The sequence below is a fragment of the Sparus aurata genome, chromosome 19, assembly GCF_900880675.1.
Source record: "Sparus aurata chromosome 19, fSpaAur1.1, whole genome shotgun sequence".
In the NCBI taxonomy this organism is placed as follows: Eukaryota; Metazoa; Chordata; class Actinopteri; order Spariformes; family Sparidae; genus Sparus; species Sparus aurata.
This window is the reverse complement of record NC_044205.1, coordinates 29,229,699-29,255,576: the sequence shown is the minus strand read 5'-3', so window position 1 is coordinate 29,255,576 and position 25,878 is coordinate 29,229,699. Positions and strand designations below refer to the sequence as shown.

General features: G+C 43.3%; 2 protein-coding genes and 2 non-coding genes across 4 annotated transcripts; 2 read left to right on the top strand and 2 right to left on the bottom strand.

Moving 5' to 3' along the window:
• Nucleotides 1–542: 542 nt before the first annotated feature.
• On the bottom strand, nucleotides 543–25,767 carry LOC115569914 (aspartyl/asparaginyl beta-hydroxylase-like). Its single transcript, XM_030398145.1, has 23 exons — nucleotides 25,726–25,767; nucleotides 22,997–23,065; nucleotides 10,845–10,898; nucleotides 10,195–10,305; nucleotides 9,887–9,928; nucleotides 8,081–8,125; nucleotides 7,714–7,743; nucleotides 7,591–7,623; nucleotides 7,384–7,419; nucleotides 6,754–6,801; nucleotides 6,350–6,439; nucleotides 6,016–6,057; nucleotides 5,837–5,931; nucleotides 5,647–5,733; nucleotides 5,412–5,562; nucleotides 4,980–5,116; nucleotides 4,798–4,896; nucleotides 4,626–4,715; nucleotides 2,960–3,097; nucleotides 2,741–2,876; nucleotides 2,371–2,462; nucleotides 1,960–2,093; nucleotides 543–1,335 (listed from the first exon to the last, which is right to left on the bottom strand). The coding sequence occupies exons 1-23, from the start codon at nucleotides 25,748–25,750 to the stop codon at nucleotides 1,185–1,187; spliced, it is 1,935 nt and encodes a 644-aa protein (XP_030254005.1). The 5' UTR covers nucleotides 25,751–25,767; the 3' UTR covers nucleotides 543–1,184.
• Nucleotides 3,916–3,985, top strand: trnai-aau (transfer RNA isoleucine (anticodon AAU)). Its single transcript has one exon. It is a non-coding gene; the product is annotated as a tRNA-Ile (tRNA).
• Nucleotides 6,209–6,282, top strand: trnai-aau (transfer RNA isoleucine (anticodon AAU)). The gene has a single exon. It is a non-coding gene; the product is annotated as a tRNA-Ile (tRNA).
• Nucleotides 11,507–18,523, bottom strand: LOC115569922 (uncharacterized abhydrolase domain-containing protein DDB_G0269086-like). The gene is made up of 2 exons (XM_030398155.1): nucleotides 15,004–18,523; nucleotides 11,507–14,907 (listed from the first exon to the last, which is right to left on the bottom strand). Exons 1-2 carry the CDS (start codon nucleotides 15,406–15,408, stop codon nucleotides 13,768–13,770), a joined length of 1,545 nt encoding a protein of 514 aa, XP_030254015.1. The 5' UTR covers nucleotides 15,409–18,523; the 3' UTR covers nucleotides 11,507–13,767.
• Nucleotides 25,768–25,878: the final 111 nt, after the last annotated feature.

Genomic DNA, 25,878 nt, shown 5'->3' with positions numbered 1-25,878 from the left:
ACTAAATCTATTATTAAAAAGTCTCAGTCAGCTGGTACAGGAAGACATGTCAGCTTTGACTCAATAGATTCATAAAGAATATATTAAAAAATAAAATAATATATATGTAAAACAGAAGAAGGAAAAAATACAAATAAAAAAAGGTGGGTCTCATTCAACCCGTATAGGAAGTCATCTTGAGAAGGAGACAAGGAAAGGAAATTAGAAAAAAAAAATAGATGAAAGGTTGCAAGCTGAGAGGACGAAGCAATTAAAGGAGATTAAAACAAGGAGAACAGAGGAATCGAGGAAAAGGAGAGGACACAAAGAGGAGAAGAGAAGAAACGAGGGAAATGAAAATAAGTAAATGCAAGAAAGCAAAGAGAGGAGAAGAAACAAGGAGAGGAGGAGGAATACGGAAAGGAAACAAGGAGAGGAAAGGAAAAAAAAGGAGGAAGAGGAAGAACATTTATTTTGACATCACATGACCTTGAAATGATGATTTTTCAGCAGCTCCTATAATCACAATCTGTCCTCTCACAGAAACAAACACACGCGTCAGATTTGTTCAGTGGTTTTTATTTTTTAATATAAATATAAAATCATCTTTGATAACATCTTGTGTTTCCTTGTTACTGTGCAAAAGTGATGAGAAGGTGAACTAAGGACCCGGCTGGATGAACTGAAGTGATGCACAGTGGTCGAGTCAGATTAAGGCTTCGATTCGTTAACTGCGACGTTTCCACGACGTTCTCTGATCGGCGCCGTGTTCCTGCCATCGGGTCTACGTTTTAGTGTTTCGACAACTCAATCAGCGACATGAAGGCAAGAAACACCACAGCTGCTTTATAACACCTGGAGTCATCTCCAGATCCAGAAAATACATTCTGAAGTCCATCACAAGAGAACCAGGACTGATTGAGCCCGGCCTGGTCCAGTCGGGCTGTAACGGGTACCGTATGTGTTGTATCTGGATGTACAGTCAGTAGTAACTCTCTTTCATCTCCACCTTCAGTCTGATGGTTCCATCCTCCGCCGGTCTTCCACAACTTTAGTAGTTTATCCACAAAAAACATAAAAATGATCACCGGTCAGTCCGTCATGATTCTTCTCGGGGTTTATCAGTCTGTCCGCAGGAGAAGAATCAGCCGGTCCGTTAGACGTGTCGCTGACGTCCGGCTTCGTCCTCGGCGAGTTGCTTTCATCTAGATGGGGCTCAGAGTCTGCCGCTGGTACGCCGTCAGCTCCGGGTGCCACACGTCCACGATGAAGATGAGGCGGTAACTGTCGGCTTCCTGCCAAACCTCGTGCTCGAAGGAGTCGTCGAAGATCAGGACTTTACCCTCCTCCCACTCCCTGAGACACCGAGGAGAACCAGAGGTCAGAAACATGTGACGGGAAGAGAGACGAGCAGAGGGAACGGGAGGAGGAGAGGAAGCGAGGACAGGAAAGGAAGCAAGGAAAGGAATTAAGGAAATAGATGAGAGGGAAAAAGCAATGAAGAGGAAGTAAGGAAAGGAGATAAAAAGAGCAGAAATAAGGAACACGGAAAAGGAAAGAAGAAAAGAGAGGGGAAGGGGGAATAAAGGTGAAAGAGGGATAAGAGGAGAGGATGATAACGAATGTAGGAAGGGGAGAGGATGAGATGATAACGATGATGAAGGGCGGAGGAGGATGCGCTGAAGACAGAGGATGAAGATGAAGATGATGAGGAGGAGGATGATGAGATGACTGATGGGATCCGCAGAGGCTGGGACTGAGAAGATGAAGATTCTTCTTCAGGGGAGGAGGATGAAGATGAAGATGAAGAGGAGGAGGATGAAGATGAAGAGGAGGAGGATGATGAAGATGAAGAGGAGGAGGAGGAGGATGAAGATGAAGAGGAGGAGGAGGAGGATGGAAATGAAGAGGAGGAGGAGGAGGAGGATGAAGATGAAGAGGAGGAGGAGGAGGATGAAGATGAAGAGGAGGAGGAGGTACCTGGTCTGGTCGGTGCAGCGGATCCTGCAGCCCTGTTTGGGGATGACGAGGCCGAGATGCATCCTCAGTCTGCAGTTAGTGGGACCAGTGTGAGGCCACACATGAGTACCAGGCTGCATGACGGAGAACTTAATCTGCACACACACACACACACACACACACACACACACACACACACATTAAAAAACATAAGCAGATTAAGTCGACTGAACTGAGTTCTGTTCCTGGTTCAGAGGGTAAAAGCTCAGAACTGATCTTAAATTCAGCCGATCGCAGAGTTTCTGGATATTTTTAGTGACAAAATCAGCAGATGGACACATCGCACAGCAGTGTGTGTGTGTGTGTGTGTGAGTGTGTGTGTGTGTGTGTGTGAGTGCGTGTGTGTGTGTGTGTGTGTGTGTGTGTGTGTACCTGTCCTCTCTTGCAGCCTGTAGCCTCAGAGTATCTATCCAGCAGTGCGCAGGTCTTTGGGACTCCCTGACAGGAATTTCCAACTTTTTTCCCTAAAAACACACAAAAATACAAAATATAACCAAACATCATCATCATCATCATCATCATACCTCCATACTGGTGACTGTAGTTCTGTAGTTAAACAGATTGTAAACACATAATAAAAGCTGTTCACTTCAGAGTCATGAAAACTAAACTGAAATGAACAAATCCACTCTGAAAACCACCTGAAACTAAAATCAATAAAAACACAGAACTAAAACACAGTAATATATATATGTGTGTGTGTGTGTGTGTGTGTGTGTGTGTGTGTGTGTGTGTGTGTCACCTTGCTGCCACAGTGTGTACTGGCCCCACTCTCCCTTCTCTCTCAGGTTCTCGTCCTCCGGTACGAACGATCTGGTGCTCTGGTCCATCACAGCCAGAGCCTCGTCCCTGATCGTCTTCCAGTTCCTCTCCAGCGTCTACAGGAGGACAGACAGCTGCAGCTTTAAAACGTCTCACTGACAGGAAACCTGCCTCACGTAGACTCAGCGGGAGCTCTCACCTTCACCAGGTCGATGTAGCCCGTCTCTTTAGGCGTCCACCACGGCTGAGCCTTCAGTCCGTCCACGTTGTACAGAGACCTCTGCCACACCGAGGCGAAGTGGCCATGCTGGTGACCCAGCTCGTACCAGTGGTAGGCCTGGAGAGACAGACAGGCAGAGAGACAGAGACAGACAGAGACAGACAGAGAGAGAGACAGGCAGAGAGACAGAGACAGAGAGAGAGACAGGCAGAGAGACAGACAGAGAGAGAGACAGAGACAGAGAGAGAGACAGGCAGAGAGACAGACAGGCAGAGAGACAGAGACAGAGAGAGAGACAGGCAGAGAGACAGACAGAGAGAGAGACAGAGACAGAGAGAGAGACAGGCAGAGAGACAGACAGAGAGACAGACAGGCAGAGAGAGAGAGAGAGAGAGAGAGACAGAGATATTTTACTGTCACTTCAGTTGAGTTTGTGGACGTTAGCTCGGCTGGTAAGAGCTTGTTGCTAATGACACCGAGGTCGAGGGTTTAATCCCCGTACGGTCTGAACAGCTGTTGAAGCGACACTCTCTCACCAAGTTTCTTTAATACAGTGAGGTTCAGTCAGAGAGCTGAGCACATGTACCGACAGCTAAATGCAGAGTCATGTAAAAGATATCATAAATGTGTAAAAGTGGCCGTCAGGGCCGATTTAAACTGATAATGATCCTGAATGTCAGAAACGGGTTCAAAGTCTTTTCATGTCAGAAGTAAAACACAGAGAAGAAATCAGGCAAATCATTGGTCTCTTCCAATAATCCATCAAACATTCATTAAGTTCTGACACTTCTTGTTTCTCTACACATTGAACAGTAACTTCTGTCAGACAGACGTGTGCAAACATCTAAAACCTGAAGACTGTGAAGCACAACCTGCAGGATTCAGCCTGTCCACAGATACGGCTGTACAGTGTGGACTGATCTGCAGCTTTCTATGGCCGGTTAGCTCAGTTGGTGCGTGGTGCTAATAACGCCAAGGTCGCGGGTTCGATCCCCGTACGGGCCAACTGACTTTTGCAGACACACAGTCTCATCGAGGAGTCAATCTACCAAATTGTGGAACAAACATTAAAACCTGTTTTGACCTCACAGGTCCTTTTGACCTCTAAAGACTCAACTACACTTGATGTTAACGGACACAAACATGTTCATCTCATCCGTCTTGTGATCTTGATGACTCGGACAAACCGCACACAGAATTGTATGTGAAATTATTATTATTATTTTGGTATTCCTACCTACTATTTCTACTTTCTGACTACAAGAATGACAATCAGGATCAGCTGGTTCAGCATCAGCAGCAGCTCATAATCTAAATCAGTCCAATAAATCACGTCTGTGGAGTTTATGACTGATGTGAAATGTTTCATCATCACTGGAGATGCAGGTTGTGATGTTGTTGTATCTGACTGGATGATAATAGAAAAGTGTTCCTGTTATTTTGTCCATATAGCAGAAACAGAATGAGTTTCACATGAGGTCATATCTCTTATTAGAGCTTCTGGCACCATCTTGTGACCAACAGACATCACTGCAGCTCAACGTTTATGTTTGGATTTAATGGATTGATGGACTGTCGCAGGTCAGCAGCTGTAACTTGTGTATTGTATTGTGTGTGTGTGTGTGTGTGTGTGTGTGTCACTCACACTGTCGTCTCCGACCCTCTGCAGGGCGTCGCCCAGGTGGAAATAAAAACGCCCGTCGTCTGTTCCCGGTTCACCCGACTCCAAGCCCTCCTGGAGAGACACAACATGGCAGCGTCGGGTTTGAGGTTGTTTAAAAAGAATTTAAAAATCAATAATGAGGTTATTATTCTACCTTCAGGTACGGAATACTCTCTGCTATCTTGTTCTCGGACTTCAGGATGAAGCCGTAGTGAACTTTGGCGAAGCCGTTGCTGGGGGCAACCGCCAGAACCTGCGGGAGAAGCACCGACGTCAGACAACCAATCACAGACAAGCGTGTGTGTCTGGTGACTCATCAGCATACAGTACACACACCTCCTCGTACACCTTCCTGGCGCCCTTGTTGTCTCCTAGCAACAGGTGGGCGACGCCCAGGTCGTTCTTCAGATTGATGTCCTCTGGAAATATCTGAGTCAACCGCTCCAGAGTCGCCAGAGAGCCTCGCATCCGACCTGAGACACGACAGAAACACAGACGAGTGAACTCAACTCTCAATCCAAAAATATCTGATGCCATCACACACGACAGACAGTCGTCCTCGCAAATGTTGTCAAAATTGCGGTTTAGCTTGGTTGGTTAGCGTGTGGTGCTAATAACGCCAAGATTGTGGATTTGATCCCTGTACGGATCAACTGAGTTTTGAAATATCACTCACCACTGTGAAGACTACAAAAGCTTTGTATGCAAAACAAATGTTCTTGTCATGAAGCTAACAGGTTAAGCAGCAGTAGTGATAATATCTGTTACCCAGGAACTGCTGCCGCTCGGCGCGTCTCTTCAGCGCCACTCTCAGGAGGTCGGGCGTCACGTCGGGCAGCTCAGCGGCGTCTCTGTAGCTGTTGATGGCTCTCTGCAGCATGTCGTTACTGCGCATCTTCTCCGCCATGTCGTCCTCCGTCTGCCACACACACATGAACAGCTCGTATCACACACTTCCACACCTCACCGTGCTGCAGTGCTGCTCAGGTGTGCTGCTCAGTACCTGGGCTCTGCCGTAGCGAGCGCGCGGGCTCTGAGGATGAAGCTGCACCAACGTCTCGAACGCTCTCAACGCCTCCTCCAACTTACCCTGATGGAAACGACGCATGGAGAAAGAAATGCATAAAATATCAACAGTTCAGCTTTTGCTACAGCGTGATGTCACTAGATCAATAATGTGAAAGTTTCTTTACCTTCTTGCGGAGCTTTTCTGCAGCATCAATTTCTGCTTTGATAGTTTTATCAAACTTATTCAGTAACTTTGGTTTCTTCTTCTTTGGAGGAGACGCTATAAAAGAGAACGGGTGAGTAAAATGTGAGAAGCTGCGTCAGTGAAAAACAAATAGTGTATTTTCCTTTCTCAGATTTTTACCTTTGTCTTTGGACTTCTCTTCGGCCTGTTTCTCTGTTGTTCCTGTGACACAGCAGAAGAGACGTTAACACTTAATATTCACCGTATTCAAGATCTTTCTCCAGTGACGAGGAGCCAGATTATAGATTCTAAACCCTGATGATGTCATCTCACTACGGCCAGCAGATGGTGGAGTTTCACTTCTGTCAGACGTGGCCGGTTAGCTCAGTTGGTTAGAGCGTGGTGCTAATAACGCCAAGGTCGCGGGTTCGATCCCCGTACGGGCCAAGCACCTTTTGAGTCAGTGTCATACCACAAACACCACGTGCTTCTGAACAGCTTGACAAATACTCACCATCGCTCTCTGTGTCAGTCTGTGGTGCTGGTTCTGGTTCTGGTTCTGCTGCTGTTGGCTCTGGTTGGATCTCTGCTTCTTCGACTGGTTCTGCAGAGAGTTGATCAACACACATTATGAGTTTAGTGACAATTCACTGACTTCCAGAACATAAAACGATCTTTCTCTCATGTTTACTGAGTTTTCTGTTATGTTTCCAGAAAGAAATCTAAAAACTCCTCTGAAGTGACTCAGTACCAGTCACTGATATTTCAGGATTCAGACAGAAACACACAAATATACTAAAAACAGGAAATACCAACGATAATCTCTCTACTTGGTGTAAACTAAGAGCTTCTTCATCTACAGAACAAATTAACAAATTAATCAAATCTAAGACTTCAGTGAAAACATTCACACTGCACCTGCTTCCTGTGTGAACTTGGAGCTTGTTAAGTATTGTCCCGACTCCACTAGAGAGACAAAAAAACAACATCAAGGTTTATTATTCATGTCAGAGTCACGATCACACACAAACACTTCACAACAGTTCAGTGATTAACGCTGGAGAAAGTCTAGAATACGACTTCACTGCACGATTATTGTGGACAGAAGAATTCACAGAAACAATATAACTGTGTGTTGTTTTGGATCGCTTTCTTCATCGTACAATGATGTGCGACAACAAGAAGTGAGAGAGCTGAACACACACTCACAGAACTGAGGTTAGATCCGGTAACTGCTCCGACTTTGATGACACAAACATGGAAGTTAAACTCAAACGTCTTCGTCTGCTCCCGTCATCCCAGGAAGTGATTAACTAAACTATGTTTCCACAACAGCAAATGGAAAACTGTTTACTGTGTGAGCTCATCATCTCACTGCTCAAGAGAAACTATGAACTCTTTGGAGCAGATTAAATAATCGTGATATGTTAGATGTGAGCAGCTCTGTTTCACTGTGAAGCTCCAGAAATGTTCTGTGGACTCTGAACCTTCGTCTGACTTCCATCAGCAGGAGGAGGAGATGACGACCGGACCTTTGTTCTGACTCACCTTCGCTCTCCTCTGGCGGCGGCTCCTCCAACAGAACTGCAACAGGAAACATCAACAGTTTATCTCTGCTGCTTCTCTTGGTACCAAACATACCACACATGAAAAGCTCGATCAGCGACTTCTACGGACTGGATCATAACTAGTTACTCCTACAGGTTCTAGACTGCTGGTTCTGGTTCTGATTACACGTCATCCTGATTGTCTCACCTCCAGCTGTGTCGATGCCGTCGGCTTGATCCTCTGAAACAAGAAGACGATAAAGGAGTGATTTATTATGAAACTGTGATTATTTAGTAAAAGCAGAGGACGCAGACACTGAAGCTTCCTCACCGTGAGTGTGTGCGCTGTCTCGAGGATCATCTGCAACACACAGTAAAGTTTATCTCAGCAGCTGAAACTCAAAACTGAAAGTCTTTTGACACGTAACGACTCTGATGTTTAACACAATCATGTCACTTCACATTTCTTATCCTGATTCAGAGAGAGATCCTGCAGGCTTCATCGTCTCACATCAATATTTAGTTTTCTTTTGAATTCATGCAAATTTCATGTTCATGGTGAACTAATAACTTATTTATGTGAATGTTCTATTGAGTGCTGTCTCTGCATTGATCTTTTTGTACTCCGTGTTTTATCATCATCATCTTCATCATCATTAGTCGTTCCTTTATCTATGAAGAGAGGAAGAAAAGACTACCTGGCACAAAGTCGTCTTCCACCAACGCCGGCAGAGGGACGGCAGCTGCAGATACCAAAACACACTTAAAATACAGATAAACACACACACACACACACATGTGTAATCAGATGATAATCAGTCCTGTAGCATATCAACAGGATGTGTGGGGGCAGAAACTTTCACACTGATCAGATCAATCAACAGTTCTGGGTTATAAAACGATCAGTTATAATTAAATAATAGCAAAAGGACAATTGTTAGACGGACACAGCGTAAGCACCCTGCAAAGCTTCAAAGTAAGGCGGTTAATTCAACCTTTACCCTCCTGGTGTTTATTAAAGATACCTAATAACAGATAATCAATCATTATTGATCGACTGACATCATGCAACATCACCCGTGCAGGAAACATCACAAACATCCAAACACAAAGTGCAGCAGCCGCTAAGCCAGTGAGAGCAGGACCAACCTTGGATTTCAGACTCCACATCATAAAATCTAGAGCCTGGATCAGACACACACACACACACACACACACACACACACACACACACACACACACGACACACACACACACACACACACACACACAGGTAATAAAGTTACCTTGGTGACATCATGGTGTCAGCTGATCACACAGGTTGATCACAGTGAGGGCAGACAGCAGGCAGATTACTTTGCATTGAGAAAGACTGATGCAACCAATCAGAGTGTCTGCTGTACGCACACAATATGGCCGTAAGTATGTGGACACCTGAACAGTCCGGCTCGCAGACGACATTCACACAGCGGTCATTTCCTCTGACGTGGACACTCAAAAGTGGTGGTAGCGGTTTCCAGGATGCCAGTTTTTATAAACTTTAGAAATCTGATAAATCGTCAACAACTGAAACAATGATGACAGTGAAAACCTGGAAAAGCAACATATTTGATAGCCCGTGAGCTAATGTTAGCATCCAACCACTTTCTAGTCAGTATCACCATTCGGTTACATCCGCTGCGTTTCACTTCCAGGTTTAATACCAGATGTGTTGATATTTCAGAGACTACATGACACATCGTGGTTATTTGCACCAGTCAGGCTGTTTCAGAGCTGCGGCGTTGAGAAATGTCCAGAACATTTTGTGTGGAATATGATGATGTCACGGTGCATTCAACCTGCATAATAATGTGTTGTGTGAGGTCACAGGGACCTCGACCTCTGACCTTAAAGCTACCAAATTCTAATCAGCTCATGCTTGAGTCACAGTGGACGTTTGTACCAAATCTGAAGACATTCACTTGATGCATTCTTGCGATACTGTGCTCACACCGGCCTCGGTGGTTGTCGGCTGGAAGCGGATGGATGCTAACGTTACCTGATGTCTGACGGAAGGTTTATCAAATATGTCCCTCCAGATTTTCACTGTTCATTGTCAGTTCAGTTGCTAATCAATCAGGAGGCGGTGAAATGAGGAATATTTATCAGATTCCCTTCATTTATAGGTCACGCTACCTGAAACACAGCAATGAAGCATCTGAGCTTCACACCTGGAGTGTGAAAATAACCGCCATGCGACGACTGCATTTATCTTCTGGCCTTATTTCACAAATTCCATCTTTAAATAAGGCGATGAGAACATTGAGGCATGAGGACTGTGGTGTCCACATAGTTTAGGCCATACAGTGTTGCAGACACACAAGCAAAGAAACAGGTAAATAATAATAATAACGGCACAAGGAGGAAGAAGTAGCGTTCAAACATGACAGCAGCTCACAAACAGCCGCACCTTCTATTTCATCAGTTAAAGAGAAAATCAGCGATGATCTGCGTCACTAACATACCTTCATCATCGCCGTGCTCAGGTGAGGCGCCGCGCTCTGAAACTGACACAGAAAACAGAAACTCACTTTATTTTTTAGAACTAAAGAACTGTTAAAAAGCAGAAGAGAATTATTTAAAATTCAAATATTATCATTGTGTCATAAAGCAGTTTGGAGGCTCTAAATAGAAACATTAACAATTTTATTATTATTATATTATTATATGGTTATAATAAAGTTAGAGCGTGAAGGACATCAGTGAATTAAAATCTGACTTCATTCTGCATCTCTTCATGATTTGTTACTGAGTGCCACACACACACACACACCTGATGCCGTCTCCTCAGGTGGGGTTTCGGATGGCGTGGCCTCTGTTGGCTCCGCCCCCTGTGGCTCTGCAGTGTGCTGATTCGTTGTTTCCACCAACTTCTCTGCAGTTTCTTTGGTTTTGACAGCGTTGGAGATGCAGGACAGCATGCAGACAGGATACACGTGTGTCATACATTTAGTCACGTATCTAATTAAGAATGTAAACACCCTCCATGTTCATTAAATGTTCTGACGTGTCATGATTGTGATTTTGTCTCCGGGTGTGAAAGTGAAGCAGGGTGGAGCTGATATGAAGCCTCAGTTTGTCTGCGACTCTTTGTGTGGATGTAACACAGTTTCTAGTCTCGTCTGACGCAGACGTGGGATCAGAGTTACGCTGAGCGGAGGTCAGGTGAGGCAGACGGGCCCTCGGGTCAGAACTCACGGCTGGGAACGAGGAGAAACACCGACCGGATGGACTTCTCAGGTATCAGGTCAGAGTGAGCTCATGTGTCTGCGAGACAACAGACAGCCGACCCAGAGGACTACAGTGTGTGTGTGTGTGTGTGTGTGTGTGTGTGTGTGCGTGTGCGCGCGCGTGTGTGTGTGTGTGTGTGTGTGTGTGTGTGTGTGTGTGTGTGTGCGTGTGTGTGCGTGTGTGTGTGCTCACCTGTTTCCTCCTCAGGTGAACCGCTCACATGTGGTGTGTTCGGCTCTTTCAGCCCTGTTCAGTGATCAGAAGTTCAGGTGTAGAAATCAGACACACTGTGCACAATATCAGAGTTCGTCTCCCAAAGAAAAGCAGGAGGTCGTTCATGAGATACGTTTTCTTTTTACTCAACTTTACAACTAAAATGTCTTTTTGTCTATTTAAAACCTGAGTGTCCAAATTCTGATGATGCTGAGGAAGTTTTTTTACTGACTCTGAAGATTTTATCAAGAAGACGAGACACAAAAACAGTTTGAGGATGAAAATGACAACATGCAAAATATGTTCATAACTGATTCTGGTTTACAGTCGAGTGCAACAGTGCCAAAATGAAAACCGCAGCGTTCTAATTCAGTCAATACTGTTATCATGTAGGAGACGAAACCCGACACGAGCAGCAGCGAGGAGGTCGACAGTCACAGAACCCTGATAACGTTCTCTGGAGAGGAAACAAGAGCCGACAAGAGCGAGCGGAGGAGGAAGCTGTGGTGGAGAAAGATAGCGTTGAATAGAAAGAGGAGGATGTGATGTTCATTACTCATTTGCTCTTTCAAGACATTTTAAAAAAGGGTTTACATGTAGCGCTGTAAACTCCACACACCATGAAGGAAGACAAGAACATCTCGATTTGAAAACCAAGTTTTATTCACCAGAGGTTTTCTCACATTTTGAAGGAAAAGCAAAATGATTTCAGAGTTGATTCAATGTACAGCGAGACTGAAGCCGTGAGCTCAAGGCACAAAACACACAAAGCAAAACATAAACTGATGTTTTAAATTATTACTATTGAACTAAAATATCAAACGTTCTAGTTTCTGTCCTGCAGTCAAAAAGCTGAAAAGATGTACCACACTGACGAGACGTTTAAATAGAACGATCAATCGAGTTGTGTCGAATACTTTGAGATTTGATTGAGTCATTTTATAAGAAACTATAATCAGCGTCTCGTTATTGAACGACTACAAGCAACAGTCAAGTTCCTTCTTTGGCGCTGAATAAGACCAGAAGATTATTTTATCCTGACAGACAGTTGTGTATGAAATCTTGATTAAAGGCCAAAAATTAGTTTTTTGTGGTCATAATAATCTTTAACCACCAAATTCTAATCAGTCTATCGTTGAGTTCAAGTGAAACTAATTTAAAGAGATTCTCTGAAGGCAATCATGAGATATCAAGTTAGAAGAAACAGGAACAGGAAGCTCGAACCACCAGATTCTAATCAGTTCATCCTCGACTCTAAATTGACATTCGTGCCAAATTTGAAGAAATTCCCTCGAGGTTTTCTGGATATATCAGTTCCATGAGAATGAGATGGACGGATGATATCAGATTGTTAATATGAATATTTTCTGGTTCCTTTCCTCTGTGACAGTAAACTGATTATTTTTGGTTTGTGGACAAAACAAAACATCTGAGGAGGAAACTAACATTTATAGACCAAACAACTAATCCACTCATCAAGACGATTAGACAGATTAATTGATAATGACAATAATAGTTAGTTGCAGCTTGAGTTTTAACTTCTATCACCTTCAGATTCATCATCCATTAACCCAGATTCTCTCCTAGCAAGATGCATTAAATGACTAATGTTTAACCAACGCTCAGAATAAAACTTAATAAGATCAGAGCCAGACGGGTCAGAACAGTGAAGGCACCAAACATTCCTGCGTACAAGGAAGAAGAGCGAGGCAGCAACAAAAATACAATCTGAATGAAAGAAAGTCTCAAAAACAACATGAAATCACAACGCAACAAAACACTGAATCTCTCAGTTCCTTCGTCGTTTTCACACTGAAGAGGTTTTAAATCAGAGCTCAAAGACACTGAAACCTGAAACTGTGACATCAAACACCTCGATATCGATCTGGTGACAGTATCACAGGGATGACTATTGGCACTTTTACAAATATTAACACAATGAGATTCATTGTTATCATCAGTGATGTGGATTTAAAGACTAAGTGGGTCAAGACAAGTATAAGAACGAGTGAAACAGTCTGGTAGGTTCAGAAAATGACATCACTTCACTGTAACAGCCTTTAAAACCAGGAAGAGACACTAATGACATTTCACCGTCTACAGTAACAACATCCAGGACACGATCAGTGATGCTGACAGGTTTGCACTCTGCGCTAAACTTCTTTATCAGCCTACAGGAGTATGTTTTATCTGCAGCATCGGACTCGTGTTGTAATGTCTTTATAAGTCATCTGTGATTTGAAAACATGAGATTTCTCACACAGTAGCTCTGGTGACGTCTGATACAGCAGTTTGTGAGCGGTTGTTTTCCTGGTAAACACACCGACCTCTTCTGCCTCTCTCCCGTGTCTCTGGGCTCGTTAGGTGGAGTGGACGGGCCGGTTCTGTCCACCGCTGCTCCACCACCCGGCCCGTCTGCTCTACCTACGAGCCCAGAGACACTATAACAGCCAAAGTGGTCGATGTGGCCGCCCGGGAAACTACAACTCACAATCTACAATCAAAAGTATTTTACAAAACACATCCACAACCTGTCGACAGCAGAGTGAGAATAAGAGTTCTGACGGAGAAGAAAACTGTAAATTAAAAAGTAGTTTTTTTCATTGTCGTGTTACTGTAATTAAAACCTGTGTGCCTTTATAAAGTGGCTGAATTCAAAACAAACATGTTGAATTTGACTTTTTTTATTTGCCCGGTCTTTAAAAATGATTTATAGTTATTGATCTTGGCCAATATGAAACTTCACTATCTACACTTTTGACAAGGACAACCTATCAACATCACTCCCATATACAGTCTGGTCTCAGGATAACGTGTTATCATGTGTTGAAGGATTTAGAGTGTTGTATTGAAGACGATCACAGTGTAGCACCATTAATGACAGAGTAACTTTGTGCCTCTGTCATTTCTTCTTTCCGCCGTCAGCCATCTTCTCTTCTCTCCTGACCGTCGACACTCGTCTCTCCTCTGCTGCCGGAGCTTTCGGCTGCGTGGCGTTTGCTTTCCTCTCCAGACCTTCTTGTTTCTTCACTTCCACCTTCACGGCGGTGCGTTCTCTCTCCCTCGGCAGCCTCTCCGCCTCCATCTTATCACGGAGAGCTTTGTCTCTGGCGAGCCTCTGCCTCTCCATCAGCTCCTTCTCGCGGGCTGCTTTCTCCTTCTCGGCTCGTTCACGCTCAAACTTTTCCCTCGCTGCTTTCACTTTCTCCAGCCTCTCCTTCTCTGCCCTCACCTGTTCCATTCTCTCTCTTTCCTTCGCGATTCGTTCTCTCTCCTGTCTCGCTGCTCTTTCCCTCTCCAACCTTTCTTGCTCTGCTTTTTCTTTAGCTGCTTTCTCTAATCTCTCCTTCTCCTGAGCAGCTCTCGCTCGTTCCCTGGCGATGCGTTCCCTCTCCATCCTTTCCTTCTCTCTGGCTAGTCTTTCTTTCTCCAGTCTTTCCTTTTCTGCTCTCTCCTTCTCTCTGGCGATTCTTTCTCTTTCCTTAGCGATGCGTTCTCTCTCCATCCTTTCCTTCTCTGCTCTTTCTTTGGCCAGTCGTTCCTTTTCAGCCCTCTCTCGCTCCATCTTCTCCTTCTCCCTTGCGATTCGTTCTCTCTCTTTAGCAACACGTTCCCTCTCCAGTCTCTCTTTCTCAAGTCTTTCTTTTTCTGCTCTTTCTTTGGCCAGTCGTTCTCGCTCTTGTCGCTCCTTCTCTCTGGCTATTCGCTCTCTTTCCTTAGCGATGCGTTCCCTCTCCAGCCTTTCTTTCTCCGCTTTCTCTTTGGCGATCCTTTCTTTCTCAAGCCTCTCCTTCTCTGCCTTCTCTCTGGCTATTCTTTCTCTCTCTTTTGCGATGCGCTCCCTCTCCATCCTCTCCTTCTCAGCCCTCTCTCTTTCCAGTCTTTCTTTCTCCCGTTGTTCCCTCTCCGCCTTTTCCCTGGCCAGGCGCTCTCTCTCCATCTTTTCCTTCTCCGCCCTCTCTCGCTCCAGTCGCTCCCTTTCCTCCTTGGCAGCCTTTTCTTTGGCCAATCTCTCCATCTCTTGTCTTTCTTTTTCTGCTCTCTCTCGAGCCAACTTCTCCATCCTCTCCTTCTCCATCCTCTCCTTCTCCACCTTCTCCTTCTCTATCCTCTCCTTCTCCATCCTCTCCTTCTCCACCTTCTCCTTCTCTATCCTCTCCTTCTCTGCCTTCTCCTTCTCCATCCTCTCCTTCTCTGCCTTCTCCTTCTCTATCCTCTCCTTCTCCATCCTCTCCTTCTCTGCCTTCTCCATCCTCTCTACCTTCTCCTTCTCCATCCTCTCCTTCTCTGCCTTCTCCTTCTCTATCCTCTCCACCTTCTCCTGCTCTATCCTCTCCTTCTCCGCCATCTCCTTCTCCATCTGTTCCTTCTCTGCTCTCTCCTTCTCCTTCTCCTCCCTGAGTTGCTCCTGGGCAGCCTCCAGCGTCTTCATCTTCAGCGCCCAGGCCGCCTCCCTCTCCTCCTCCTCTTCGGCGAGGAAGGCCCTGATCTCAGCCAGAGCGATGCGAGCGATCCTCTTGGCCTCCATCTTCCTGTGGATCATCCTCAGCTCCTCCTTCAGGGCGGAGCGCAGCGCGGCGCCTCGGACAGGCCGGTCTGAGGTTTGGATGATCGTTCACATGAATCGAACACAACGGTCGTCGACACTCAGTCGTTAACGTGATAACACACAGCAAACATGGGCGTGTTAGAAATATGCGAGTGACATCACAGTTGGGGGGGATGACATCATCACCCAGTACATGTTCCATACAGCACACCAACGAGCTCAGTGACGTTTTTCAATGAAAAACTAAATGTTAATAAAACTTAATTTGTAAATTGTGTTATAAAACATTATCACACTGAAATGTTGTTGTTTAACGTCTATTAGTGAGGTTGATGATGGATTATATGAGCGATAATATCAGCTGATACAGGCTTTAAAATTAAATATCAGTCTCAACCTGAAATGAACATTTATTCCAATAAGTTGACGCCACAAAAGACTATTTTTATTTGTGATAATCTGTCAATTATTTCTTCAATTAATCGCTTACTTGTTATGAAAAAGAAAAGAAGAAAGAAAATGTCTCAGTGTTTAAAAAAGTCCGAGATGACGTCTACGAACGATATAAGCAGTTCAGTTTATTGTCATTAAGGAGTGAAGAAACCAGAAAGTGTTCACATTTAAATGAAAAACTTGCTCAGAAATGTAAATCCAACTATTATCTCCTCCCTCCATGTTGATGGAAAGTCAGGTGAAGTTTTGTTTTCTCCTAAACAACTGAAGTAGCTGGAAACTTGTTTAAAAATGGCAAAACAACCAAAAAGCATGAAACATACGTCTTTAAGAAGTCCGGAGAGCCCAAATTTATTTGAAAAAAATGTTCTTTACACCCTTTTTAATCCAGAATCTTCACTGTAGCTAGTAAGATAAAAGTGTTAGTGCACAAGCTGAGTTTTGTAATATATAATAGCACATCTGAGCATATTCGCACATATAATATAAATCTGTTAGGATAACAAGAGATCCTCATTTTTGACTCACTCAGCCAAATAAAATAAAAACATACTGTTTTCACTTCTAACTGTTAATTAAAATGATTCATTCATGGATTTTTGGATAAAGTAATAAATCCAAAAATGCAAAGACGTTTTTTAAAAGTTTGTGATAAAAGTGCATTAGATCATTTAAGATATTAGACTAACGCCATGCCTTAAAATACCAAGTCAGACCCAAACACAGTCTTTTGTTCAGGCGTGCAGGTTTCAGTACCTCTGGTCCGGTTGGTTCTAGCAGCAGGCTCGTCTGCTGTGTCGTCTACCACAGAGGAGACAAACAGCCGTCAGCTCAGATTCATCACGACAGCGTTTAACAAACAGCTGAGCGGTAACAAAGAGCCGGATATCAAATATAACAGCGTTTATTCACACGGTGAGCTCACGTTACCTATTTTCTTCAGTCAGATGGAGACAACACAGGATTCATCTGTGCTACAAACTAACTCACACACAGACAAACACAGAGCGACCACGACTCTACCTTTAGGGAGTTTTATCTCTTGATCTGTGGCGTCTAACGTCTCGTCTTCTAGGATGACACACACACAAACTGTTTGATACTGAAGCTCAGTGTGTAGAAATCAAAGTTCATATCATCAAACCAGGTGAAACAAACTGCTGCCACATCACACTCAACACAAAAAGATGCTCACGCCTCAAAACAGAAGTTGCTTCTTATGCATGCTGATTTTTTAAAGCCTATACAGCAGCCGGCCACCAGGGGGCGACTGTGATGTGATGAATTCACTCGTGAGGAGCTGACATGTGGTTCATCTTATTCATGATGATGGAGTGTTTAAAAGAGACTGCGTCAACAATCTCAAGGACTTCTTCTTCAGCTGAGTGAGCTGTTCCTGGAACATGACAGTCTACAAACTTTATTCTATACGTTCAATCGAGACATTTGTAATGTCAAGGTTTACTGTAATCAGGTAAAGCTTTGGTTAATTCAATGTTTGAACTAATATCTTACAAATTTCATGCAAAAATACGGTAAATCCAATCCAAGCAGACTGTGTGTTGATGTGTCTACAACAAGCAGAGACATTTAAAGTTAGAGGATAAGTGAAAAGTTCTTCACTGATAGATCTAATTGCCTCTGTGTGCCTGACATGAGCCTGAAGCTTAATACAAACAGGTGGAACTGACTTTACTTCCTCACACAAGAGGTAGAACTTAAAGCCAAAGGGAAGTGTTTGTTGATTCATCAGACAGGTAGCTAAACCAGCCGACAAGCCACCGAAGATACTGAACTGTAAACTACAATATGAACCCTTCATTTTCACTCTGCAGCCAACCGAACACACCAAGTGTGTCCAGCTAAGCTTAATGTAAGGTACATACGTTCTAGCTACTATCATCCAAAAAGATGAGCAACAACACAACAAATATTAAGTCAGGCGAGTAGCATGAAGAAAAGAATCACAGGACTTTCATCCAGGAGACTGTTTGTACAGTTTAACTGAAGATACATATGAAACACAGAAACATTCATAACTGAAGTAACGAAGTTATTTAAACTCTTTTTTTTTTTTTAACCATAATTGTGAGTAGGAGTTGGGGTCACCTGAGCCTCTTCCTCTCTTCTTTCACAAACAACACAACAAAGGCTGCCAACGCCAGAGACATTTCAACCTTTACGCGGCATATTCTCCATTCAAAGAACACACGAGCTGATTGGCTGTCGGCTGCAGTCTTTGTGGTGCGTTCAAGTGCAACTTTCTGACCGAGAAGCAGGCGACTGGAGGGGACACATCAGTTGTCCTTTGTCGCTGCTAGTTGAAGTCGGTGTGGAGCATCTGAGCCCAAACATGCCAGTTTAGAAACTGAATTATCTCTGACGGTCACACGTGTCGACGCTGCAGTGTCACACATGCTTTCAGATTCATTCAGTTACTCAGGATCAAACATGCGGTAACACAGGAACGTGAGGCAGTACCTTTACTTTTACCTTTCTCCTTCACCTCTTTCTTGTCCTCTATAAGATTTGGAAACAGACAGATCAGGAGTTTTAAGTGGAGTCTCCGTAGATGAAATGTCCACACATATAAAAGCGTTTGTACCTTTTCTCAGCCTGTCTCTCCTGAGAGCAGGACCCTTTAACTTCTTGTCATCTGAACAAACAGACAGCAGAGCACGTTAATGAAAACTACCAGCTTCATGTGTCACGCAAATCGGTTTTTAACCGTGGAAGGTCGTCAGCTGCCTTCAGAAATGAAATGCATCCATTTATAAGAGAAATAAGAACGATGAGAAGAATCAAATCCAGAGTTTTACACTCACTTCACCGACACTCAGTTTATTCTGTCGACCTGTTCTGGCTCGGTAGTGTTACACGTGTCATTTTGTGTGACAAAGGTTAACAGATACTCATGTTAGTGACAAACAGGGGATGAGTGTAGACGGTCACACAGCAGACATTCTGACTTCTAACTTTAACAATGGCTGCCGTCTATTTAAGTCATGCACAGGAGCCGTTGTGCTCCATAAACTGCACACTCGTCTAAATGCCTGTTCAATGATACTTTATGATATTATGGACTAAATGAGAATATGGTTGGACATGGCGGCCATTTCACTTTCTCCCATAACTGGATTATGCCACAAATTTTGCACCAAAATTTCACTCAAAATGGCCGCCACAAGGCTTCTTGTGTTGGCTCCATATTCGAATATTTTCAGGAACCAAAACTGTTATAAATGTCAAGTTTGTATGAAAAACTGAACAATTCACCTCAACAGTTCAGTTATGGTGGAAAGTAAAATGGCCGCCATAACGTGTTTTACTGATGGTTCAATATCTAAAATTGTTGAGGGCCCCAAACTGTTCAACTGTACAAAGATTCATCAATTCATCATTCAGCAAAATACAATCAACACAACTGTAAACGGTTCTGTAAGCAGCTTCGTTTGTGTCGTTACAACCAACTGTTCAACCTTTAAGTTACATGATAACGTTACTGTTAAGCATCACGGTGAAATTACTGTAGCCTCATTTATTAAGCTACTGTAAAGGTTTATAAAGTTATAAATCAGTTACAACTTTATAATGGTCGTACTTCACAGTATGTATTTACCATTTACAAGAAATTATAGATATCAGTTGCAACTTAACATGAACCATTATTGTTAAATGGTTTATAAAGCATTTTATTATTGTTAAAAGCTAAAGTTGAATTCTTACCATATATTAATGATGGTGATTATAAAGTGTTACCAAATAAAATATCACAATATTTCTGACCAAATACTTCGATGTTGATACTGTGACAATATTGTAGAGATGAAGTAAAACAGTATGACATCACTTTACTGTAATACAGCCTTCAAAACCAGAAGACGGCACTTATCACGGCATCACTCTATCCACAATGTAAGACCATATAAAGTCTCATATGATGATAACGATATAATATGGATATATAACCTTATCAAACACTGAAGTAGCTGAAAAATCAGAAATAAAAACAATAACTTTTGAACTCTTAATCGTTAGATTTAAGAGTTTACCCCTGCCTGCAAGTACATCAGAACTGGACAGTAATAAATGTCTCTATTTCTATTTCAAATTTTAAAAATTGATCAAAATGAGCTTCAATGGAATATCTACGAATCATGGTGCATTCAGGTGCACCTCGTAGAATATGTAAATAACAGATGTCAGGGCATAAAAGTCGACGTCTAACAGTAGCAGAGCCGTGGGAGGTGACATATTTTTTTAAAATCAAAATTGAATTGAATTGTGACATCACAGATATAAGAAGACAAATAATTTGTGATCAGATAAACTTAACAACAATTTACCCAAGAACTGTCACAATTGTAACTTAAGTAAAACTCGCAGGTTCTTGTCAGATAGTGTTGTGGGCCGGACATTGTGTGAGAAGATGCTGCTTCAGAGTCAAAGACGCACATTTTTAAACTAGTTATTTGATTGAAAGATCATCGGTGAACCTGGTGAAACTTGTGGGGAAGCTGTGCCTTCAGTCATAGTGACCGGCTCAGGAAACAATACATGTGTGTACATCAGCGGGCTGGACGTCTCGAGTCTTTCATGTGATTTTCCCGATAATTAAAGATCCCCATGATCGACATATTGTGTAAAGACTCCAACAGAAGCTGCATCATCATGATTTTTTTCAGTGAAAATGAAAAATGTGTTGCAAGAATGATTGTTCCCAGTAATCGTGATAATCACACATCTGTCAAAATAATCCCAATTTGACTGAATTTGTTTTTCCTTATTGTGCAGCCCCCAAAATATACCGATATACAGTTTGTCATGAGCCAGTACAGGCTGATATTTCCATGTTCTTTTCAAGGACTATGAGCCCAGTCTGCCCAGTTTGGCCCAGCAGTGGAAACCAGACCGTCCTCCATCAGGTCCTCTGCACCACAACACACACTCCCATCCTCCTCCAGCTGGACTGGGCTACATCCCAGTCTGGTCCTCAGGGGTCGGCAGTGGGACCAGGGAGCCTTGTTACGGGCTGTGGCTCTGCTTCCTGTCCTCCTATTGGTTCTGGAGGTCCAGTATGACCCCTTCGACCCCCCCGTCATCAGAGGAGGTCGTGCCACCCTCCTCCTGCATCTCAGCTGCCGCCTCCTTCCCCTCCTCCTTTTCCTCGCCCCGCTCTACGGGCGAGGACACTACGTCATAAAGGAAGGTGAAGAAGCCATAGATCCAATCAGAGCCCTCCTCAGCTAAAATATTAAGAACCTCCTCAAGCGACTCGGCATTCGCACTACCACCGCCATCTTTGGACAAGCCTGACGAGAGAGAGAAAAGGAGGGAAGGCGGGATGGGAGCAGAGGTGGAGATGAAAAAGTGGATGGTAGAAACGAAGGTGAGGCAAAAGATGGAGAGTCCAAAAGGAAGTGAATTATAGGACGAGAAGGAGGAGAAGGAATATTCAATGAGAAGGAAGGAGAGAGGAAATAATAAGAGATAGAGGGCAAGAAAGAAGGATGCAAAGCAGGAAGGAGGGAGGATGGAACAAAGGAACGGAGATCAACCGGAACAAAAACAGGGCAAAAATAAAAGGATGATGATGTGGGAAAGAGAGAGATAGTGAGTTAAAGAAGTCGCATTTAGACCATTAACAACAAATAACTTCCTGTCTCAGTCCCGTCAGGCGGCCATGTTGGCTCTATTTCCCTGCCTAGTTCTTCAAGGTCTTAACTTAAGATTTACAGGATGATACAGGTTGGAATGACTCATAGTTACATGTCTGATATCCACAGACTGATGTGAATCCACTGACGGTTCATCAGACACAGATAACAAATCAAAAACATGACTCAGTTCATGTTGGTACGCAGACGTCGATTACATCTAGACAAGATGAACGAGGAAAAAACAAAACAGAAAGCAGACTTATACATGAAAATCTGTCGTTCTTTCAAGAACTCTTTGCCAGCTTTTACAATTATTACAATATAAATAGTTCAGTTTGTTCAGTTTGTACGTTATCAATGTCCAGACGATTATATAGTGTATGAAGTCTTTTAAGAATTTAAAGTCTTTACATGATTTCTTTTCTTGCCGTTCTTCTGTATTTCCTGATGTTGGGAAGTTTTTATAATCTAGTCCTGAGAGACACAATATTTATTCATCTGTGTCCCTAATGTTTGAAATAACACATGGAGGAGCATTAAACACAGCACAGGAAGTACTGATAATATTGAAGCGGGAAGCTGAAATAATCTGAACTCTGCACACTGATGACGACATGTGACCATCAATAACACCCCAAAACAACCACTGACATCTGGATTTTGCCTTCTTTCTTTTTTGGCCTTTTCGTGGCTGATTGATGGAACAGCTTAGAGAGACGACAGGAAGCAGGATGACACGCAGCACAGCGCCACAGGTCAGACTCGACCCCGGGCCGCTGCATCGAGGTCGATGCCTCTGTACGGGACGTGTGCTCTAACAACTGGCTTGGATTTTGTCTTTAATGTGAGTTTGCATTCACTCCCACGTCCCATGACTCTGCAGTAATCACGTTGAGAGACCTTGTGGTTGATTGACCCTCGCTGACCACCGTCACTCAGCTTTATATCGAGCTGGACTAGAATTTAAAACCCTTAATGAACAACGCGCGAAAGGAGCTTACAAACATCTACTTGATATATATTTATATATTTTTGTGCAGTCCAACCACATTTTATGGGTTGATTCCCAGTTAAGTTGAATTATTGTCTAACTTGTGTTCAGTTGGACTATAAAGAAGAAATCCAAACAGAAAGTGAAGGATTATTATCAGTTAGTACAGACAGCCAAATCTTTTCTTACACCTCGTACAAACATCAACTCACAACAGCTGAACTATGAATTTTAACATAATCACGATGCTGATTTTTCTTGTAACAAAACAGGCGATCGGAAAATGTCATGACTGTGAGTTGACACACAATCAAGGCTGGTTTTAGCCCCACTGACACACAGATCTGCCTGAACTCACAGAGAGAAGACTGGTTAATGTTACAGCTGAGGCACCGTCACATGACTGTAAACCACATCAGTTCCTCACACACTACACACAGAGAGCAAGCACGGTGAAAAAGAATTAAAGTGAACTTGCCGAGCAGAACTTTAGCATCTTCCACGTCAAAGTCTCCGTCTCCGTCGGTGTCGTAGGCCGTCAGCTTCCCTGAGGGAGGAAGAGGAGGAGAGGAAGGCTGAGCGACACACACATACAGCATCCCATCATCGACACAAACACGCTCATGGATGGTTTAAAAGTATAAATGTCCAATAAAAATAGTCTTTAAAAATGTCCTTCAGGGGTCAACAAACTGTTACGGTTCTTACAAAAGCTTAAACTGTCTTATAACCTGTAAACGATGCTACCGTTAACACTTATATAGACTTAATAATGATGGAAAGTATATTATCAGGACATACACGGGCCTTATTACCTAATAACTAAAATATATAACATGGTGATATTATCATGACCCCGACCAACACAGCACAGAACTCAGAATACACTGCATGTGTTCATGGAGCTGAAAGGAGCTTTGGATTAAAAGCTGAAACACAAAGAAACGTTTCTTGTATAAATCAACCTGTGTAGAGACGGGAGCTCTGACCTGGCCTGTACTCACGTCTGTACATTATGTTGTATTTATATTGTTAGCTTGCCAAGTTAGGAACAGAGATGACACTTGATAATTACTAAAAATGAACTACAGCCTAAAATGGTTTCATTTCAGGAAGCAGAACTCAATTTCTCGTACAAGCTATTAATAAGAACAAAGTTTGCAGCTTCTGAACAGCAGCAGTAAGTCAAAGTGCATGAAGCGCTCATTTAAAACAGTGAAGCTATAGGAAGAGGAAGGATGTGGTGGACGAGGACGGTGATGTCTGAAACAGTAACGTTTCACATGGTGTCCGTCATCTTCTGTTTTTGACTCATCAATCTATGAAATCACCACAAAATCTTATTTCACTTTATAAATTCACTCCAAATACGCGTCTCTGTGGTTGTTTGTACACCATCACACGACATTTCTTTAAGTTTTTGGAGCGTGATGTTGTTAAGTGAACAGTGCATGGTTTGATTAAAGTAGGTAGCTTGATGCAGCTGCCATATAATCAAAGTTTATGAGATTTGATTTTATAAATCACAAGTGAGTTAATGTCTGGAAGGATCTGCATGTGATGTGTAATGACACGAGGTACAACAGAAATATGTCAGAGGGGCTGACTTTCCACCAGCGGGCAGAGATTGAAAATGAAAGAGTTCAAACAGCTTAAAGCTCAAACATGCAAAGATCCTGTTGTGTGGTTCAGGTTATCTGGCAGGTCAGCCACCTCTCTCACCTCTCTGCCTGCTGAGCGTCTTTTTTCCGTTGCCTATTTTGGCTTTAGTAGGAAACCATATTGAAATTAGCACCAAACAAATGCGCTTCAGTTTCCATCTGTCTTGTGCTCTTGCTCTGTCTGTCTCTTCTTAGAAAAGGTGTGTGGTCACATTCACCTCCTACATCGTCGCCTTTCCTGTCTGAAGCACTTGTCATGCTGCCCTGGATAGAAAAAACACACTTTGCATGTGTTCACTCACTGCGGCTCGTTTTCAGAACTAAATGAAACTCAGGTGAACATGTGCAGGTTTTGTTGGTGACATCAGAAAATATACTGGTACAAACTGGTATTTTGTGTTATGTAGTCCAGCGGAAAGATCATCCAATAAACTGACAGGTGAAGTAAATAACATTGATGATCTAATTACAATCAAATGTTCTCCTGAGAATACTCTGAATTTATGCGGGTTGGTGTCGACCCGGCCTCCGATAAATCTGATAAAGCATCCGTTGGACATCCCAGAACATATCTGATCGGTTGAGGACAAATGGTGGATGCAGTACTGAGTCAACAACACATGGACACAGGACCTCTGGGGGTGTCCCGTGGTGTTGGTTATGGATCCTTTGAGTCCTGTGGGATGGGAGGTGGGGCCTCCATAGATCAGACTTGCTCTGACACGTCCGATGGATGCTTCAACCCGACCTCCAAATTCCCAATGCGATCGAGCATTTGTTGTCTGATTCCATGGAGGAGCCACTGAGTATCGCAGCTGGCTCTGACCCCTCGAAGTCTGGACACAGGACCCCCGAGGGTGTCCCGTGATGTGTGATCAGGGGAGTTGGTAAGGGATCTTTTGAGTCCTGTGGGTTGTGGGTTGAGGACTCTGTGAATCCGACTTGTTCTGGCACATCTCAAAGATGCTGAAAGGCCACTGCAGTCGGGGGAGTACTGTTGTGAAGAGGGGTAAACAGCACGTTGTCACGTAGTTTGGGTGGGTGGTGCGTGTTGAATTGCATCCCACACGAAAACCACAAGGTTTCCCAGCACAACACTGCGTTGTAACCAAATGATCAATGTTATTGACCTGTCAGTGATTTTAACGTTGGCTGATCGGTGTAAACTCACAGCAGAGCTGCTGATCTTGAAACCAGTTTGTTGAATGTGTCGGATACTATTTCCATTATGGTTTCTGGTCTTGGGACACAGGTATAGAAAACTTATCACTAAATATAACAATGGCGTACTTATCATCTTGACTACGTTCTATTAATTGACAGAACGCTTTTATTAAACAGCCCGTAGTTTGTCTTTAATTCTTCTTAACTGACCTACATCTGTATTGCTGTTCAATATTAGTTAGTTTCTGAACGTTCTTAGCTTTGTCCTGAACTCTTTTAACCCGACCTTGGAGTCGTTGGATAACACAGATGGCTCTGATGGAAGCACACAGTGTTATATGGAAATATAAAGATGGTGAATGTTTAAATCTTGAGACCATACCTTGTAAAACTTCAGAAAAGTTCATACGAAACTCCTTAGCTCTGGCTGCATGCAGAGACAACACACAGAGAGAAAAGAGGAAGAGAAGACGGGAGGAAGAAGACAGAAGCCACAAGAGATTATAGCACTGCAGAGTGAACCTTAACCTGCGTC

Excerpts from the sequence above, each read along its gene's own strand:
- LOC115569922 (XM_030398155.1), bottom strand. The coding sequence starts at position 15,408 with ATGATCCACAGGAAGATGGAGGCCAAGAGGATCGCTCGCATCGCTCTG. Across the intron at positions 14,908-15,003 it reads AGAGGATAGAGAAGGAGAAG|AGAGCAGAAAAAGAAAGACA; the intron begins GTGGAGAAGGAG and ends TTGGCTCGAGAG.
- LOC115569914 (XM_030398145.1), bottom strand. The coding sequence starts at position 25,750 with ATGAACTTTTCTGAAGTTTTACAAG. Across the intron at positions 10,899-22,996 it reads AGATGCTAAAGTTCTGCTCG|GGCTGAAAGAGCCGAACACA; the intron begins GCAAGTTCACTT and ends ATCACTGAACAG. Across the intron at positions 5,117-5,411 it reads CGAGCGGCAGCAGTTCCTGG|GTCGGATGCGAGGCTCTCTG; the intron begins GTAACAGATATT and ends GTCGTGTCTCAG.